At 54.6% G+C, this 18005-nt stretch overlaps 2 protein-coding genes across 14 annotated transcripts in view; one reads left to right on the forward strand and one right to left on the reverse strand.

Annotated features, from left to right (window-relative positions):
• The first annotated feature begins 7037 nt into the window (after positions 1 to 7037).
• CSF3 (colony stimulating factor 3) lies at positions 7038 to 9497 on the forward strand. 2 transcript variants are annotated; one of them, XM_009190531.4, is made up of 5 exons: positions 7052 to 7200; positions 7377 to 7531; positions 7921 to 8028; positions 8177 to 8323; positions 8466 to 9497. In XM_009190531.4, exons 1-5 carry the CDS (start codon positions 7161 to 7163, stop codon positions 8628 to 8630), a joined length of 615 nt encoding a protein of 204 aa, XP_009188795.2. In that variant the 5' UTR covers positions 7052 to 7160; the 3' UTR covers positions 8631 to 9497. The 2 variants fall into 2 exon arrangements, with proteins under 2 accessions (XP_031513453.1, XP_009188795.2); XM_031657593.1 differs by lacking the exon at positions 7921 to 8028 and having other exon boundaries at positions 7038 to 7200.
• Positions 9498 to 10724: 1227 nt separating this feature from the next.
• Positions 10725 to 18005, reverse strand: part of MED24 (mediator complex subunit 24) — a 39559-nt gene continuing 32278 nt past the window's right edge. For 8 of the 12 annotated variants that reach the window (XM_017950708.3, XM_009190538.4, XM_009190537.4 and 5 more), the window contains 8 exons: positions 17748 to 17923; positions 14696 to 14960; positions 14211 to 14392; positions 13985 to 14075; positions 13541 to 13640; positions 11880 to 11960; positions 11404 to 11552; positions 10725 to 11267 (listed from right to left, as the gene is read on the reverse strand). In XM_017950708.3, the coding sequence (XP_017806197.1) occupies positions 11151 to 11267; positions 11404 to 11552; positions 11880 to 11960; positions 13541 to 13640; positions 13985 to 14075; positions 14211 to 14392; positions 14696 to 14960; positions 17748 to 17923 (1161 nt within the window). In that variant the 3' untranslated portion in view covers positions 10725 to 11150. Of the gene's footprint in view, positions 11268 to 11403; positions 11619 to 11879; positions 11961 to 12809; positions 12943 to 13540; positions 13641 to 13984; positions 14076 to 14210; positions 14393 to 14695; positions 14961 to 17747; positions 17924 to 18005 lie in introns of those variants that run through there. The other 4 variants (XR_002518139.2, XM_009190535.4, XM_021929162.2 and 1 more) reach the window with 4 other exon arrangements.

Below are 18005 nucleotides of genomic sequence, written 5' to 3' on the forward strand. Positions count from 1 at the left end.
CTCCCAAAGTGCTGGGATTGCAGACATGAGCCACCGTGCCCGGCTACCCTCTAGTTTTGTTTTGTTTTTTAATTTGAAAACTACATAGAAGTACAAAGAATAACATAACAAATACGTACCCATATATTCTCCACCCAAGTTTAATCATGTTAACATTTCATTAGTCTGTGAAGTTTTTTAATCAAAAAAGAAAATTGGACACCATGGCTCATGCCTATAATCTCAGCCCTTTGAGAGGCCAATGTGGGAGGATCGCTTGAGCCCACAAGTTTGAGATCAGCCTGGGCAACATAGTGAGACCCCATCTCTACAAAATAAAGACATAAATAAAACATTATGGCTAAGGTGGAAGTCCATCTTGTTCCCCTGGCAAAGGCAGGCACTTTGATGAATGCAGCTGAGAAGCTTCTAGTTTATATTTTTATACTTTTATTACAAAATAGTATTGAGCTGCCAGCTGCAATGGCTCATGCCTGTAATCCCAGCACTTTGGAAGGCTGAGGCAGGAAGATTGCTTGAGCCCAGGAGTTTGAGACCAGCCTGGGCAACATGGCAAACCCCATCTCTATGAAAAACACAAAAAAATGGGCTGGGTGCAGTGGCTCACACCTGTAATCCCAGCACTTTGGGAGGCCGAGGCGGGCAGATCACATGGTCAGGAGATTGAGACCATCCTTGACCAACATGATGAAACCCCATCTCTACTAAAAATACAAAAATTAGCTGTGTGTGGTGGTGGTGCCTGTACAGGGTCTCACTCTGTCATCCAGGCTGGACTGCAGTGGGGTGATCACAGCTGACTGCAGCCTCAACCTCCCTGGCCCAAGTGATCCTCCCAACTTAGCCTCCCAAGTAGCTAGAACCACAGGCTTGCACCACCATGCCTGGCTCATTTTTTTATTTTTTTTGTAGAGACGGGATCTCCTTATGTTGCCCAGCTGATCATAAACTCCTGGGCTCACAAGCAATCCTCCTATCTCAGGCTCCCTACATGCTAGGATTACAGGCATGAATCACCATGCCCGGCCAGTATTGAGTTTTAAAATTCTTTTTTTTTTTTTTTTTTTTTTTTTTGAGACGGAGTCTCGCTCTGCCGCCCAGGCTGGAGTGCAGTGGCCGGATCTCAGCTCACTGCAAGCTCCGCCTCCCGGGTTCATGCCATTCTCCTGCCTCAGTCTCCCGAGTAGCTGGGACTACAGGCGCCCGCCACCGCGCCCGGCTAGTTTTTTGTATTTTTTAGTAGAGACGGGGTTTCAACGTGTTAGCCAGGATGGTCTCGATCTCCTGACCTCGTGATCCGCCCGTCTCGGCCTCCCAAAGTGCTGGGATTACAGGCTTGAGCCACCGCGCCCGGCCTGAGTTTTAAAATTCTTGTACCTAGTATATTGCAGGAATGTAATTTGCTCTGTTTTCACTCAATATCGTTTGTGAGACCTAATCATGTTGATGCCCACGCCAAGCACTGTTCTGGGCACTGAGAATACAACCAAATAAAGCAAAGTCCCTTTGCTCACAGAGTCTTGACTCTGGACAGGTTGGGAGGCATACATAGCATGAAGGGACCAGTATCTATCTAGCTATTCCCAGCTGATGGGCATTGCAAATGTATTTCCATTGGTTTACTATAACAACATTCCAAAGAACATCTCTGGCCAGGTGCAGTGGCTCATACCTGTAATCTTGTTTTTTGTTGTTTTTTTTTTTTTTGAGACGGAGTCTCGCTCTGTCCCCCTGGCTGGAGTGCAGTGGCGCGATCTCGGCTCACTGCAAGCTCCGCCTCCCGGGTTCCTGCCATTCTCCTGCCTCAGCCTCCCAAGTAGCTGGGACTACAGGCACCCGCCACCGCGCCCGGCTAATTTTTTGTATTTTTAGTAGAGACGGGGTTTCACCGTGGTCTCGATCTCCTGACCTTGTGATCTGCCCGCCTCGGCCTCCCAAAGTGCTGGGATTACAGGCGTGAGCCACCGCGCCCGGCCCATACCTGTAATCTTAACACTTTTCAGGAGGCCAAGGCAGGAGGATCACTTGAGGCCAGTAGTTCAAGACCAGTCTGGGCAACACAGGGAGACCCTGTCTCTATGAAAAATCAAAAAATTATGGCCGGGCATGGTGGCTCATGCCTGTAATCTCTGCACTTTGGGACGTCAAGGCAGGTGGATCGCTTGAGGTCAGGAGTTCGAGACCAGCCTGGCCGATATGGTGAAACCCTAGCTCCACTAAAAATACAAAAATTAGCCAGGCATGGTGGCAGGCGCCTGTAATCCCAGTTACTCAGGAGGCTGAGGCAGGAGAATTGCTTGAACCCAGGAGGGAGAGGTTGCAGTGAGCTGAGATCATACCACTGAACTCCAGCCTAGGTGACAGAGCCAAACTCTATCTCAAAAAAAAAAAAAAAAAATTAGCCAGGCATGGTGGTGCACACCTGTACTCTCAGCTACTCAGGAGGCTGAGGTGGGAGGATTGCTTGAGCCTGGGCAGTCGAGGCTGCAGTGAGCCAAGATCATGCCACTGCACTCCAGCCTAGGCAACAGAGAGAGACCCTGTGTTTAAAAAAATAATAATACAGAAAAGAACAGCTCTGTATATGTCTCCTGGTACATATATACTATGTATATAGTTTGCAAACTCAGAGGTCCAGATAGTCAATTTTTTAGGTTTGTGGGCCATACAGTCTCTGTCACAACTACTCTCCCTTGTCTTTCTAGCACAAAAGCAGCTATAAACAATACATATGTGAATTTTTTATAGACATGGAGATTTGAATTTCATATGATTTTTTTTTTTTGAGACGGAGTCTTGTTCCTTGCCCAGGCTGGAGTGCAATGGTGTGATCTCGGCTCACTGCAAGCTCCGCCTCCCGGGTTCACGCCATTCTCCTGCCTCAGCCTCCGAGTAGCTGGGACTACAGGCGACCGCCACCATGCCCGGCTAGTTTTCTGTATTTTTAGTAGAGACCGGGTTTTACCATGTTAGCCAGGATGGTCTCGATCTCCTGACCTCGTGATCCACCCGCCTCGGCCTCCCAAAGTGCTGGGATTACAGGCGTGAGCCATCACACCCGGCCGATTTTTACATTTTATAAAATCATCTTTTTAAAAAATTTCCCCTAACCGGCCGGGCGTCGTGGCTCAAGCCTGTAATCCCAGCACTTTGGGAGGCCGAGGCGGGCAGATCACAAGGTCAGGAGATCGAGACCATCCTGGCTAACATGGTGAAACCCTGTCTCTATTTAAAAAATACGAAAAACTAGCCAGGCAAGGTGGCGGGTGCCTGTAGTCCCAGCTACTCGGGAGGCTGAGGCAGTAGAATGGTGTGAACCCTGGAGGCGGAGCTTGCAGTGAGCAGAGATTGCACCACTGCACTCCAGTCGGGGTGACAGAGCGAGTCTCCGTCTCAAAAAAAAAAAAAAAAAATTTTCCCCTAACCATTTAAAAGTGTAAAAGCCGACCGGGCGCCATGGCTCACACCTGTAATCCCAGCACTTTGGAAGGCTAAGGCGGGCAGACCACTTGAGATCAACAGTTCGAGACCAGCCTGGCCAACATGGCAAAACCCCATCTCTACTAAAAATAAAAAAATAAGCCGGGCATGGTGGTGCACACCTGTAATCCCAGCTACTTGGGAGGGAGGCTGAAGCAGAGAATCGCTTGAACCCAGGAGGTGGAGGTTGCAGTGAGCCAAGATCGTGTCACTGCACTCCAGCCTGGGCAACAGAGCAAGACTCGGTCTCAAAAAAACACAACAACAACAACAAAAATTGTAAAAGCCATTTCTAACTCAGTGTACATACTCAGGTCTGTGTACTCCTGCTCTGAGGCATACCTGAGAAGTAGAGTTGCTTGGTCACGGGGCATAGACATTTCCACCTTAACTAGACACTACCAAGTTGCCATCCAAGGAGGTTTTTTTTACAATCTACACTCCCCCCAGCAACAAATGAGAGTTACTCCAGATCCTTTACAAAGATGCACTAAGCCCAGTACCAGATGAAAACAGGAAGTGGGAGGGGAAGCTGCCAGCCACTTCTAAACATGAAGAAATACCTGGGAGAGCCTTCTGGATGCTGGAAGGATGACTAACGGGGGTCTTTGGAGCCTGCCCCCTGTCAGATCACTGTGGCTTCTGAGCCTCCAGTCTAGCTCAGTCCCATGTATCATGGCCGGTGGTAATGAGCCCTTGCTCTGTTTGGTCTTTATTCTCCCCCGTGTGGGGCTGAAGTCTGGATTGAGCTGTTATTCAAGAGGTACAGCTTTCTTGACAGGAAAGTAGTATCACAGAAACAGCAGGGGCTTGAGAAGATGATCTAACTGCAAATCCTACCTGGTTCAGCCACCCGCTAGTTCTGTGATCTTGAACAAGTTTTTTCACTTCTCCGAGGCCCTCCCTTGGCTACAATCCACCAGTTGGTTGTACACCTGTAATCCTAGCACTTTGGGAGGTCAAGGTGGGTGGATGGCTTGAGCCCAGGAGTTTGAGACCAGCCTGGGCAACCTGGTGAAACCCTCTCTCTGCAAAAAAAAAAAAAAAAAAAATTAGCCGAGCGTGGTGGTCCGTGCCTGTGGTCCCAGCTACTCAGGAGGCTCAAGTGGGAGGATCACTGGAGCCCAGGAGGTGGAGACTGCAGTGAGCTGTGATTGCACCGCGGCACTCCAGGCTGGGGGACAGAGTGAGACCCTGTTTCCCCCCACAAATAAAATGGAAAAAAGTGTAATAAAACGTGCCTGACACAGTGGCTCATGACTGTAATCCCAGCACTTTGGGAGGCCGAAGCGGGCAGATCACCTAAGGTCAGGAGTTCAAGACCAGCCTGACCAACATGGAGAAATCCCATCTCTACTAAAAATGCAAAATTAGCCGGCTGTGGTGGCGGTGGTGGCACATGCCTGTAATCCAAGCTACTCAGGAGGCTGAGGCAGGAGAATTGCTTGAACCCGGAGGCGGAGGTTGCAGTAAGCCGAGATCATGCCATTGCACTCCAGCCACTCCAGCCTGGGCAACAAGAGCCAAACTCTGTCTTAAAAAAAAAAAAGTGCCTGACGTATAAGAGGTATGCGATGCAATAGTTGCCAGGCAACATGTTTACGAATGTGGAGCTTCTGCCTTCCATGGTCCTGTTAAAAAACCTACCCTCAAGGCCAGGAGCCATGGCTCATGCCTGTAATCCCAGCACTTTGGGAGGCTGAGGTGGGTGGATCACCTGAGGTCAGGAGTTTGAGATCAGCCTGACCAACATGGTGAAATCCCACCTCTACTAAAAATACAAAATTAGATGAGCATGGTGGTGCATGCCTGTAATCCCAGCTACTTGGGAGGCTGAGGCAGGAAAATCACTTGAACCAGGGAGGCAGAGGTTGTAGTGAGCCGAGATTGTGCCATTGCACTCCAGCCTGGGCAACGAGCAAAACTCAGTCTCAAAAAACCAAACAAACAACAAAAACAACAGCAACAAAATCCCACCCTCTACTCCCAGGGAGCTGGGCACTGAACTGGGCCCCATCGCTGCAAGGTGCTGAGCCACGGAGCTGAGGCGGAGCTGCAGGACAGGGGACCAGATGACAGCGTGTGAGATCAGCAGGTGACGTCCCTGCCAGTGGTGACCACCAGGGGGCCCCCAAGCACCAGAGATGGCCCCACCTAGTCACCACACCCACCATCCAGAGATGTCTGTCTCTTGGCAGGCTGAGGTAAATTAGGACAGAAAGTGACAGTCTTGGGTGTGGTCAGTCAGACTGTCCCAGGCAGGCCCCGTGGCCTGTAGAAAATGCTCAGGCCTAGGCCGGGCGCGGTGGCTCACGCCTGTAATCCCAGCACTTTGGGAGGCCGAGACGGGCGGATCACGAGGTCACCAGATCGAGACCATCCTGGCTAACACGGTGAAACCCTGTCTCTACTAAAAATACAAACAATTAGCCGGGTGTGGTGGTGGGCGCTACTCGGGAGGCTGAGGCAGGAGAATGGTGTGAACCCGGGAGGCAGAGCTTGCAGTGAGCCGAGATTGCACCACTGCACTCCAGCCTGGGCGACAGAGCGAGACTCCATCTGGAGACAAAAAAAAAATGAAAAAGAAAATGTTCAGGCCTAAGCCAGGGGCCCGGGCTGTAATCCTGTCGCTTACCATGACCTTGGGCAAAGCTACTTCCTTCCCTGGCACAGTTCACAGGGCTGGAACCAACTCCAAGATCCCTTCCAGCGTGAATGTTGCATGGTTCTAGGATGAGAAGATGGGGACAGTTTCCCCTCTCTCAGCCCAACCCGTGTCCACTTCAAGGTGAATGGCCAGGGAAGTCACGTGTCCCAACCCCCCAGTTCCAAAGCCCTTGGGGACCCTGCTGTCAGGGTCGTGCATGAGGAGGTGAAGGTCAGGTGAAAAAATCGCCTCGAAGGGTCTTGCCTCATTTGGGACAGACATCCGGTTTCCTCTGGGCTCTACCGGGATTCCAGGGGCTTAACTGAATGAGTCATGGGGTCAGGGGGGTTTCTGGGGGAGTTCCCAGCTAATCAGCTTGGGTCAGGACAGCCTGGAACTTTCGATGGTGCCTATCCAAGTGTGGGGTGGGCACTGCAGCCAAGACCCAATGTCCTTATCTCAGGTAGGGGCCCTCAGGAGGTCACCCAGACAGGCAGCCTCTGGAGAGTTTGGGGGTAGGAATGGGGGCAACCAGTTTCTTTCTCTCTTAGAATGTGGGGGCTCTGGGGACAGGCTTGAGAATCCCAAAGGAGAGGGGCAAAGACACTGCCCCCGCAAGTCTGCCAGAGCAGAGGGAGACCCCACTCAGCCGCCACTTCCCCACAGGCTGCTGCTGCCTCCAGGCATCTACCAGCGGCTCAGCCTTTGTTCAGCTGTTCTGTTCAAACACCCTGGGGCCATTCAGGCCTGGGTGGGGCAGCGGGAGGAAGGGAGTTTGAGGGGGGCAAGGCGACGTCAAAGAAGTATCAGAGATTCCACAATTTCACAAAACTTTCGCAAACAGCTTTTTGTTCCAACCCCCCTGCATTGTCTTGGACACCAAATTTGCATAAATCCTGGGAAGTTATTACTAAGTCTTAGTCGTGGCCCCAGGTAATTTCCTCCCAGGCCTCCGTGGGGTTATGTATAAAGGCCCCCCTGGAGCTGGGCCCCAAAACAGCCCGGAGCCTGCAGCCCAGCCCCACCCAGACCCATGGCTGTACCTGCCGCCCAGAGCCCCATGAAGCTGATGGGTGAGTGTCTTGGCCCAGGATGGGAGAGCTGCCCGCCCTGGCATGGGAGGGAGGCTGGTGTGACAGAGGGGCTGGGGATCCCCGTTCTGGGAATGGGGATTAAAGGCACCCAGTGTCCCCGAGAGGGCCTCAGGTGGTAGGGAACAGCATGTCTCCTGAGCCCGCTCTGTCCCCAGCCCTGCAGCTGCTGTTGTGGCACAGCGCACTCTGGACAGTGCAGGAAGCCACCCCCCTGGGCCCTGCCAGCTCCCTGCCCCAGAGCTTCCTGCTCAAGTGCTTAGAGCAAGTAAGGAAGATCCAGGGCGACGGTGCCGCGCTGCAGGAGAAGCTGGTGAGTGAGGCGGGCGAGAGGGCTGGGGAGGGAAGCCCAGTGGGGAGAGCTAAGAGGGATGGAACTGTGGGCCGACATCCTCAGGAAGGGATGTGGGAGAATATTAGGAGCGGTGGAGCTGGGGAAGGCTGGGAAGGGACTTGGGGAGGAGGACCTTGGTGGGGACAGTGCTCGGGAGGGCTGGCTGGGATGGGAGTGGAGGCATCACATTCAGGAGAAGGGGCAAGAGCCGCTGTGAGATCAGAGGGTGGGGGTGCAGGGCAGAGAGGAACTGAACAGCCTGGCAAGACATGGAGGGAGGGGAAAGACCAGAGAATCAGAGAGGACCAGGGAAGGAGGAGCGGCGACCTGGCCACGGCGAGTCTCACTCTGCATCCTTCCATCCCCAGTGTGCCACCTACAAGCTGTGCCACCCCGAGGAGCTGGTGCTGCTTAGACACTCTCTGGGCATCCCCTGGGCTCCCCTGAGCAGCTGTCCCAGCCAGGCCCTGCAGCTGGTGAGTGTCAGGAAAGGATAAGGCTGATGAGGAGGGGAAAGGAGAGGAGGGACACCCATGGGCTCCCCCAGGTCTCCAGGCTCCAAGCCGGGGGCCTGATGGGAGGGTCTCAGGCAGCACCCCAAAACTCTTCCGCTCTGTCTCCCAGACAGGCTGCTTGAGCCAACTCCATAGCGGCCTCTTCCTCTACCAGGGCCTCCTGCAGGCCCTGGAAGGGATCTCCCCTGAGTTGGGCCCCACCTTGGATACACTGCAGCTGGACGTTGCCGACTTTGCCACCACCATCTGGCAGCAGGTGAGCCTTGTTGGGCAGGGTGGCCAAGGTCATGCTGGCATTCTGGGCACTGCAGCCGGGCCTGTCAGCCCCCAGCATTTCCTCATTTGTAATAACACCCACTCAGCAGGGCCCAGCCACTGATCGCAGCTTTCCTTTACAGATGGAAGACCTGGGAATGGCCCCTGCCCTGCAGCCCACCCAGGGTGCCATGCCAGCCTTCACCTCTGCCTTCCAGCGCCGGGCGGGAGGCGTCCTGGTTGCCTCCCATCTGCAGCGCTTCCTGGAGCTAGCGTACCGTGTTCTACGCCACCTTGCCCAGTCCTGAGCCAAGCCCTCCCCATCCCATGTATTTATCTCTATTTAATATTTATGCCTATTTAAGCCTCATATTTAAAGACAGGGAAGAGCAGAACGAAGCCCCAGGCCTCTGTGTCCTTCCCTGCATTTCTGAGTTTCATTCTCCTGCCTGTAGCAGTGAGAAAAGCTCCTGTCCTCCCATCCCCTGGACTGGGAGGTAGATAGGTAAATACCAAGTATTTATTACTGTGACTGCTCCCCAGCCCTGGCTCTGCAGTGGGCGCTGGGATGAGCCACAGTAAGCCCCTGGTCCCGAGGGTCCCCACCTGGGGCCCTTGGGAGTATCAGGTCTCCCACGTGGGAGACAAGAAATCCCTGTTTAATATTTAAACAGCAGTGTTCCCCATCTGGGTCCTTGCACCCCTCACTCTGGCCTCAGCCGACTGCACAGCGACCCCTCCATCCCTTTGGGTGTGAGGTCCCTGGACAAGCAGAGGCAGCCAGAGCTGGGAAGCATGGCCCTGGGGTCCCACGAACTTGCTGGGGAATCTCGTTTTTCTTCTTAAGACTTTTGGGACATGGTTTGACTCCCCGCATGAGGAACTCAGGCATCACCAACGTGTCTCCTGTTTTCCTGGGTGCCCTCGGGACACCTGCCCTGCCCCCACGAGGGTCAAGACTATGACTCTTTTTAGGGCTGGGCAGGTGCCTGGACATTTGCCTTGCTGGACGGGGACTGGGGACGTGGGAGGGAGCAGACAGGAGGAATGATGTCAGACGTGTGTATGAAAGGAAGCTCAACTGTCACCCTCCACCTCTTCACCCCCGACTCACCAGTGTCCCCTCCACTGTCGCATTGTAACCAAACTTCAGGATAATAAAGTGTTTGCCTCCAGTCATGTCCTTCCTCCTTCTTGAGTCCAGCTGGTGCCTGGTCAGGGGCTGGCGAGGTGGCTGAAGGGTGGGAGAGGCCTGAGGGACGTCGGGGAGGAGGTCCAGGGAGAAGGGGGAAGGTTCTCAAGTTCGTCTGACATTCATTCCATTAGCACGTGTTTATCTGAGCACCCACTCTGTGCAGACGCTGGGCTAAGTGCTGGGGACACAGCAGGGAACAAGGCAGACGTGGAATAAGCAGCCACAGCCGCGCAGGGAAGACAGAGGCACTGGGACCATGGGAACCCGGAAAGGAGAGCACATGGGGTCCAGGTGGGCTTAACAGGCCAGACACAGTCAGACAAGATGAAGCCAGGGAGTGCTGAGCATCTGTACCAGGCTTGTCACTTACCATCTTCCATAAACTTGAGCCCATCCATCAAGTTGGAGTTTCTCTCCTCCTCAGGCTCGGTCTCTGCACTTGCCCCAGCTGGTCACTTCCTGCTTACAGCAGCCCCGTAAGCTGAAGAGCGCTAAGCTCACAGCACAGCAGGGTGTGGAGCTGTGGCAAGTACGGGGGCCAGCGACCACACTGCAGGTGTGAGGCCTGCCTGCAGCCAAAGACTCCTGTGTGGCTTTGGGGTACCCCCACCAGCCCCCAGTCCACTATCTGCCCAAGCCTTGTCCTCCTCAGCTCCTCGGTCCCTCCCACCTCCCCAGCCCGTGGCTCCTCGGAAAGCAGGGTCAGAAGTGTCCACTGCCAGCTCGGAGTCATCCATCTAGGGGCTCGGAGACGTGTGAGGCAGGCAAGGAAGGGTTAAAGAAAGGTCCGGCCCTCATCCCCCTGCCTCCCATCCCCCAGTCCTTTTTTGGAGGCAACAGATCAAATCCCAGGCTAGTCAGAGTGTGGGTAGGGTTGGGCCAGGTTCGGGAGACAGCAGAGCAGGCCACCCTGCCCCAGCACTGTGGGGCCCTGAGCCAAAGCCTCTCCCCTTTCAGGGTACAGCTGGCTTTGCGGGAGGGGGCAGCAGGCCGGCCAACTTGGCTCCAAGGAAGGGAAGCTGCTTTCCCCTGGCCCTTCCTCAGCTGAGCAAGTCCACATAGGACCCTAAGCCCTGCCACCTCTGCACCTCTTCCTCCTCCTCCTCACCACAGCAGTGAGCTTTCCCCGGCCACAGCACAGGCAGTCCAGGGAGAGAGCACTGTGCCCCGCCCCGGGTGACACTGACACCAACAGCACCCACAGTCGCAAAGGGATCCACGAGGAGCTTTATTTACACATGAACAAAGGTAGATTTCCCTCACATATTACAAAATATATACACACACACACACACACACACACACTCTCTCTGCGTCTAGAAAGTTCCTCAGAAGTAAGACTACCCCTGGGCTGGGGCGGGCGCACACAGGGGTGACCACTGGGCTTGTGGTCCAGGCTGCTCACACTCCTCAGGTGCTGGCAGACAGAGAAGAAATTTCAAAAGAGGAAACCAGGAGACATCCTGGAGGTCAGGAGTCAGAAGCGGGGAATTAGAAGCTGCCAGAGGCTCTTGCACCATGTGGAGCGGATGTGAGCCACGATGCCTCATCTTTCCTCACTGCTTCCCTTGGAGGCACCTGGGGCTGCGCCAGTCCCCAGCCCCCAGCCCCCACTGCGGCCATGCCAAGCCCCTCAGAGTGCAGCAATGGCTTTAGCAGCCACCTGGCGGCCCAGGGGCAGGCTGAGGTCCGTGATGGCCAGAACCACCTTGGGGCTGGACATGGCTGACACCTTCACCAGTTCCGATACCTGCCACAGACAGAGATGCTGCTTGCTGGATGGCTGGTGGTGGGCGTGCTGTCCCAGGGGAAGGAGGCCCCTCCCTGCTCCAAGGGCTGCGCCGAGGCCCCAGCACCAGCGGGAGAGCCAGGAAGGTGGTACTCACGGTGGTGAAGGGCATGAACTGCAGGACACTGCCGCGGCCACCCTGCTCCAGGCAGTCCACACACTCCTCCATGAACCACTGCACGAACTGGGTGTGGGGGCCAGCGGTGCGCGACCCCAGGATGGAGGAGATGAGCAGGAAGAGGTTGGCTGTGGAGAGTGACAGGAGGGAGTTCCATGAGAGGGGGTGAGGTCACACTCTGGGAGAAGGCGGGACTGAAAAGGGAAAAGAAATACATGCTGAGCATGTCCCCAAAACGGGGTGTCAGAGAGAGAAAATATAAAAGGCAACCGGGGAGGGGAGTGGGGGAACTAGACAGGAGCCTGGAAGCCAGGACAGCCAGCAATGAGGAGCACGGAGGGAGAAGGGAGGGGCACCATGAGGCCCCTTCCAGCTGACAAGGTCGCCCAGCCTCCATGAGGAGAGGGACTTGTCCAGCTTAGCCCCAGGTTCAGCAGCATGGGTGGGGAACTTACCCAGGACTCGGTTCAGAGGGTCCCGCATGTTGACCGTGTGCAGCTGAGAGGCTGAGAGGGAGCTGCTCATGGACCGGTCTGCTGTGGGACAGAGCAGACGGAGCGCTGGGGAACAGCCTGCCAAGTGCAAAAGCGGCGCTCCCTGGGGATACCCCCACCCGACCTTCACCCATTGGAGGTAACTGGTACATGGAAAGCCCAGAGAAGACCCTGAGATCAAGAGCACAGAGGGAGGCTGGGTGCAGGGGCTCACACCTGTAATTCCAGCACTTCGGGAGGCCAAGGCAGGAGGACTGCTTAAGCCCAGGAGATCAAGACCAACCTTGGCAACTAGCGAGACCCCATCTCTACAAAAAATACAAAAATTAGCTGGGCATGGTGCCAAAGCCTGTAGTCCCAGCTCCTTGGGAGGCTGAGACAGACTGCTTGAGCCCAGGAGAACAAGGCTGCAGTGAGCCGAGATGGTGCCACTGCACTCCAGCATGAGCAACAGAGCAAAACCCTGTCTCAAAAAAACAGGCTGAGCGCGGGGGTTCATGCCTGTAATCCTAGCACTCTGGGAGGCCAAGGCGGGTAGATCACCTGAGTTCAGGAGTTCGAGACCAGCCTGACTAATATGGCGAAACTCCATCGCTACTAAAAATACAAAAATTAGCCGGGCGTTGTGGCAGGCGCCTGTACTCCCAGCGACTCAGGAGGCTCAGACAGAAAAACTGCTTAACCCAGGAGGCGGAGGTTGCAGTGAGCCAAGATCACGTCACTGCACTCCCTCTGGGCAAGAGAGGGAGACTCCAACTCAAAAAACAACAACAAAAAAAGGCACAGAGGGGCCTCGGATACAGAGAGATCCCAACGGAGACGAGAGAAAAACTAACGTGTGGCGAGCACACAGCGCCAGGGGCCGATCTTGGTACTTCCTAGGCCACTTACTCCTCACAACACCCCATTTACAGATGAGGAGACCCAGATGGGGGCTGGCTCAGTCACTAAAGGTCACAGCGCTTGCAGCTGGAGCATTTTTCTTCTGATCAAGTGTATAATCGGTCCCCTAGTCCCTAAAAGCCTTCAGAGAAAAGTTCAGGCTCAGGAGAAATCTCTGGAAACAGGAAAAATGCCACAGAAGGAGCCCTTTGCAGTAAGTTTGGCAGGGAGGAGAGGACAGTGAGAAGGATGCCCTCCAGGGAACAGAGGGGTGGGGGCGTGTGCTCTTTAGGCAGGAAGGTGGGGAGTAGTCCCAAGTTCCAGCCCGGGCCTCTCCGGGCATGTTGGGGGAAGGAAGGAAGGTCAGAGCTGGTGAGTCAATGGCACAGGCTGTGCCTGAGGCGGTGAACTCACTTGGGTAGCTTGTCATCCCCTCAACCCTGGGGTAAGGGAGGGGGCAGGAGGGTTGCAGGCGGGGGCGGGAGGGGGGCTCGGGGGAACAGCTGTGGGCTGGGCTGGACCTGGGCAGAGGAGCTTCAACCCTCAGGGAGTGAGAACAGCAACCTCTTCCCTAGGGGCAAGACACAGAGCACCCCCCTGGGGGCTAAAACAGCAGGTCCCTGCCACACCCTCTCTGACCAGCTGCAAAGATGCCTGCAGCTGGGGCAGCGGCAGAGTGGCAGCATCGGGGAGTGAATTCCCAGGAACGGGAGCGGCGTGCCGCCAGCCCACACACTCACTGGGGCTTGAAAGGATGTTGGCATCATCCTCATTGGAGCTCAGCAGTCGCATCAACTTCGAAGGCTGCACATCGTCCAGGGGGAAGAGGCTGATATAGTCCTAGAGGGTGTGAGAGTCACTGTTACACACTCCTAAACCCCCCCAGCTTCCAGCTGTCAGGGAAAAGAGCTGGAGCTCCGATTTGAGTGAGGTCAGCATGGCCAGCAGGGCCTCAGTCCCTCTCTGCTCAACCCCTCCCACAATCCTACAGACCCCTTGTGTCCATGGGCAGGTTGGGGCCACACAGATCACCCATGTAGATTCCTGACCAATCATGCCCGGGCACAGCTGCCCCAAGGGCAGGGGCCCCATCTGCTTCCCTTTGCCTGGGGAATCCTCAGGAAATGCTGAACAAACCAGTGAACAAGTGAAGCCGGCGGGGGCGGTGGGAGGCGGGGGCCTACCTCGATGTCTTCGCGGTGTCTCTTCTTTTGGCGGGTGGATGCCTGTCCTTTGTGGGAGGAGTAGGAACTGAGGGCACACCATACAGCCAGCCTGGCAAAGGGTTCCAGAAAAAGGGGGACAGTGAGAGGCGACCCGGAGCTTTCTGTGTCACCCCAGAGTGGCACTAGGTGAGGGGTGCCTGACCCTGGGTGGCAGAAGCAGGGCAAGCTCTGAAGAGAATCTTACTTGGCAAGAGCAGTGCCTGGGGGGTCCATGAGGCTGTGCCACTTGGAGGAGTCAGTGAGCAGGCCAGGCAAGATGTGGCCCAGCAGGACCAGGGTCACTTGCTGCATGTCCAGGCAGAAGATGGAGTAGAGCAGTTCCACTGCCCGCAGCGCGTGCTCCTTCCGCGTCTCCTTCAGCAGCTCCTAGTGCGCAGGAAGCGGGGCAGTTCAGGAGCCAGGGGCCTGGGATCTGGGGCTCTGACACCCTGCCACCCCAGCATGGCTGTACAGGAAGGCCCGCAGAGGGGTTCCAGATGTTGCTCCGCCCCTCAGGCTGAATCCCAGTCTCTGGCCAGAGCTCCCCAAGGAGGCAACTCTGAGGCGAGGCATCCCGGGGAGGCCACCTGGTTCACAGCAGCCTCTTAAGGAAGCCTGGCAGACCAGGCCAGGTGTGGGGAGCCAGGGGACAGGACCGATGTCAGCCTACAGCCACTCCAGCCCAAATACCTTGATCAGGTTGTTGCAGAACCAGTAGACGCCGCCCATGTGCAGCAGAGTGTCGAAGATGTGGATGGAGCGGCTGTCCACCCAGCCCTTCTCCAGCACTTTGGCAAAGATGTCCGTCAGCACCTCCTTGATGGGCCGCTTGGGGGGCAGCAGGTTCCAGTAGGGCATCGTGTCCACCCCGGTGGAGGGAAACTTGATCTGCGTGGCTGTCTGCTGCAGCACGTCGGCACACATGCGCTCCAGGATCGAGTTCATGATCACCACCCTAGGAGAGGGCCGAGAGGACCTGAGGCTCAGGTGCCACTGTGGGGTGGGGAAGGAGAGGAGGGAACAGCCATGCCAGACTTTCCCCTGGACTTGGGTTACAGAAATCTCCCTGGGGCATTAACTCAGTTCTGCGCTGGGGGAGGGTACACCCCGGAGCGACCTGGCTCCGTCTCTGCTCCTGGCAGGTCTCTCACCTGGAGGACACAAAGCCTATCAACAGGGACTGGGCAGGGACTTTCCTCCCCCTGGCCATTCCAGCCAGATATTCACATTTTCTTTTATTCTCCAACTTCCCCCATCCCGTAGGCCTGGGCCCTGCCAACCTGCCACATAAACAAACGCAATCACTTCCTCCTGGGGTGAGTGCTTGGGGGTCCCCGCCCAGCCCTGGCCTCCTCCCAAAGTAAACTGTTCCTTCCAGGAGAGGCCCAAGGGCTGCCCCACAGGACTCTTCCCGGCCCCTGGTAGCTGGGCAGATAGAAGTGTATATCCAGGAATTTTCTCGTGGAAAGAGGCTTCGGAAGTGAATACCGACCCAGGCCGAGTGCTGACTGTTCCTGGAATGCAGGGTGGCTCTGGGAAAGTTGCTATGACTTTTAGAGCCAGTTCTCCCACCTGCACAATGGAGTCACAGACTTCCCACTACCCCTTACCCAGATAGGACTCAGGGTGCTTAGAATGGGTTACACCAGAATGAGTTCCCTATTTGGTAGGACAGGGGGGAGGTAGCGGGGAAATGCGGGAAGAAAGGAAAAAAGAAGGAAGCAAGGGGAAAACGAGATGTGCTTTTCCAGACCCTCCAAACCTCATTCAGCTCAATGCTTCCCCTTCTCCCTATTAAGACATCCTCAGGCCCGGTACAGTGGCTCACACCAATAATCCCAGCACTTTGGGAGGCTGAGGCGGGCAGATCACCTGAGGTCGGGAGTTCAAGACCAGCCTGGCCAAGATAGTGAAACCCCATCTCTACTAAAAATACAAAAATTAGCCGGGTGTGGTGGCGCATGCCTGTAATCCTGGCTACTCAGGAGGCTGAGGCAGGAGAATCTCTTGAATCCAGGAGGCGGAGGTTGCAGTAAGCCGAGATCAGGCCACAACACTCCAGCCTGGGCAACAGAGCGAAACGCCGTCTCAAAAATAAATAAATAAATAAATAAACAAGCAAACAAACAAATAAATAAATGAAATAAAGACATCCTCAACGTTGCCATAAAGACATGGCAGCACCCAAAACATATTGGCTGGTAAACATCCCAGTTCACAGCAGCACTATTCACTATAGCCCAAAGGTGGAAGCAGGTGAACTGTCCACTGACAGAGGAGGGATCAAGATGTGGTATAGCCACACAACAGAGGTTTTGTTTTTATTTTTGTTTTGTTTTTTGAAATAGTCTCACTCTCTCACCCAGGCTGGAGTGCAGTGGCACAATCTCGGCTCACTGCAACCTCCACTTCTGGGTTCAAGTGATTCTCCTGTCTCAGCCTCCCAAGTAGCTGGGATTACAGGCGCCTGCCACCACTCCCTGTTCATTTTTGTATTTTTAGTAGACACAAGGTTTCACCATGTTGGCCAGGCTGGCCTTAAACTCCTGACCTCAAGTGATCCACCCGCCTCAGCCTCCCAAAGTGCTAGGATTGCAGGCGTGAGCCACCACGCCTGGCCCACAACAGAGTATTATTCAGCCTTAAAAAGGAAGAATATCCTGTCACATGCTACTACATGGATGAGCTTTGAGGACATCACGCTGAGTGAAGTCAGTCAATTACGAAAAGGCAAGGACTGTATGATTCCAGTTAAATGAGGCATCTAAAAAGTAGTCAAATTCAGCAGGGCACGGTGAGTCACGCCTGTAATCCCAGCAGTTTGGGAGTCCCCAGTGAGAGGATCACTTGAGGCCTAGAGTTCAAGACCTGGCAATATAATGAGACCGTGTCTCTACAAAAAATAGAAAAATTAGCTGGCTGTGGGCCTGCAGTCCCAGCTACTTGGGAGGCTGAGGCGAGAGGATCACTTGAGCCCAGGAGTTTGAGGTTGCAGTGAGACTCACTCTGGGCTGGGCAAGAATAAGACCTTGTCTCAAAAAAAAAAAAAAAGTGTCAAGTAGTCAAATTCTTAGACACAGAAAGCAAAATGGTAGTTACTGGGAGCTGGAGGGAGGGGAAAATGGGAAGTTGTTGTTCAGCGGGTACAGAGTTTCAGAGATGTAAGAAGAAAGTTCTGAAGACCTGTTACACAACAGTGTGAATATACTTAACACTACTGAACAGCACACTTAAACAACATGGCTAAGATGGCAAATCTTATGTGTGTTTGACAATAAAAAAAGCAAACAACTTATTGGTTGGGTGAATGAACTCAATGTAGCTGGTCACCAAGGAAGTCCTCCAAGCCCTTGAAGAGCCAGGGCAGGAAACTGTCCTAAGAGAGAACTGAGGGCGGGGGATGGCCTGTAAAATCAACAGACAGGTTCCTAGCTCCTAGACAGTCATACAGTTTTCTTCTTTTGGGAGCTAGTTGTCTAGAACTTGAGTCTCTGCGGGCAGACCCTGTTTGGGTCTGCATTTCTGATACACAGCAGGTGCTGGCATATAAACGCTTCTGCCACAGAGACACAGTACATGTTTGCCGAGTCAGGTGAGTGAATGCATGAATGGGAAAGTGAGTGAGCGAATGATCGAGCAGCGTGTCTGCGAAGGTCAGAAAAGAGAAGGGTGCTTGTTATTGGATGTGCTGACTTCTCACAACACACTTGTAGGGTCTGAGAAGGGAAGGTGGGTTACTGACCTCTCATTGTAGAACTGCAGGGTGTTCTCACTAAACAGCGGCCCTGCCAGCTGGCGGATCATCTGCAGCGACTTCTCACGCTCATCCAGCCCCAGCATCCGGACGTGGGCCACAAGCCAAGCCACAGCACACACCGCCAGACTGCATACCTTCCCTTTGATGTTATCAGTGATTTTCTAGGGGAGAGGGAAAGGTGATAGGCTACCATCTATCTCCCTTTCCTGAACCACCATCACCTTCTCAGCCTCTGTGGGCAGC

The sequence above is a fragment of the Papio anubis genome, chromosome 17, assembly GCF_008728515.1.
Source record: "Papio anubis isolate 15944 chromosome 17, Panubis1.0, whole genome shotgun sequence".
NCBI classification, from domain to species: domain Eukaryota; kingdom Metazoa; phylum Chordata; class Mammalia; order Primates; family Cercopithecidae; genus Papio; species Papio anubis.

Bases quoted from the DNA above. Each gene is read 5' to 3' on its own strand.
- CSF3 (XM_009190531.4), top strand. From the start codon at position 7,161: ATGGCTGTACCTGCCGCCCAGAGCCCCATGAAGCTGATGG. The intron at 7,201-7,376 runs GTGAGTGTCTTG...CTCTGTCCCCAG, and splicing joins GAGCCCCATGAAGCTGATGG to CCCTGCAGCTGCTGTTGTGG. The intron at 8,029-8,176 runs GTGAGTGTCAGG...TCTGTCTCCCAG, and splicing joins CCAGCCAGGCCCTGCAGCTG to ACAGGCTGCTTGAGCCAACT.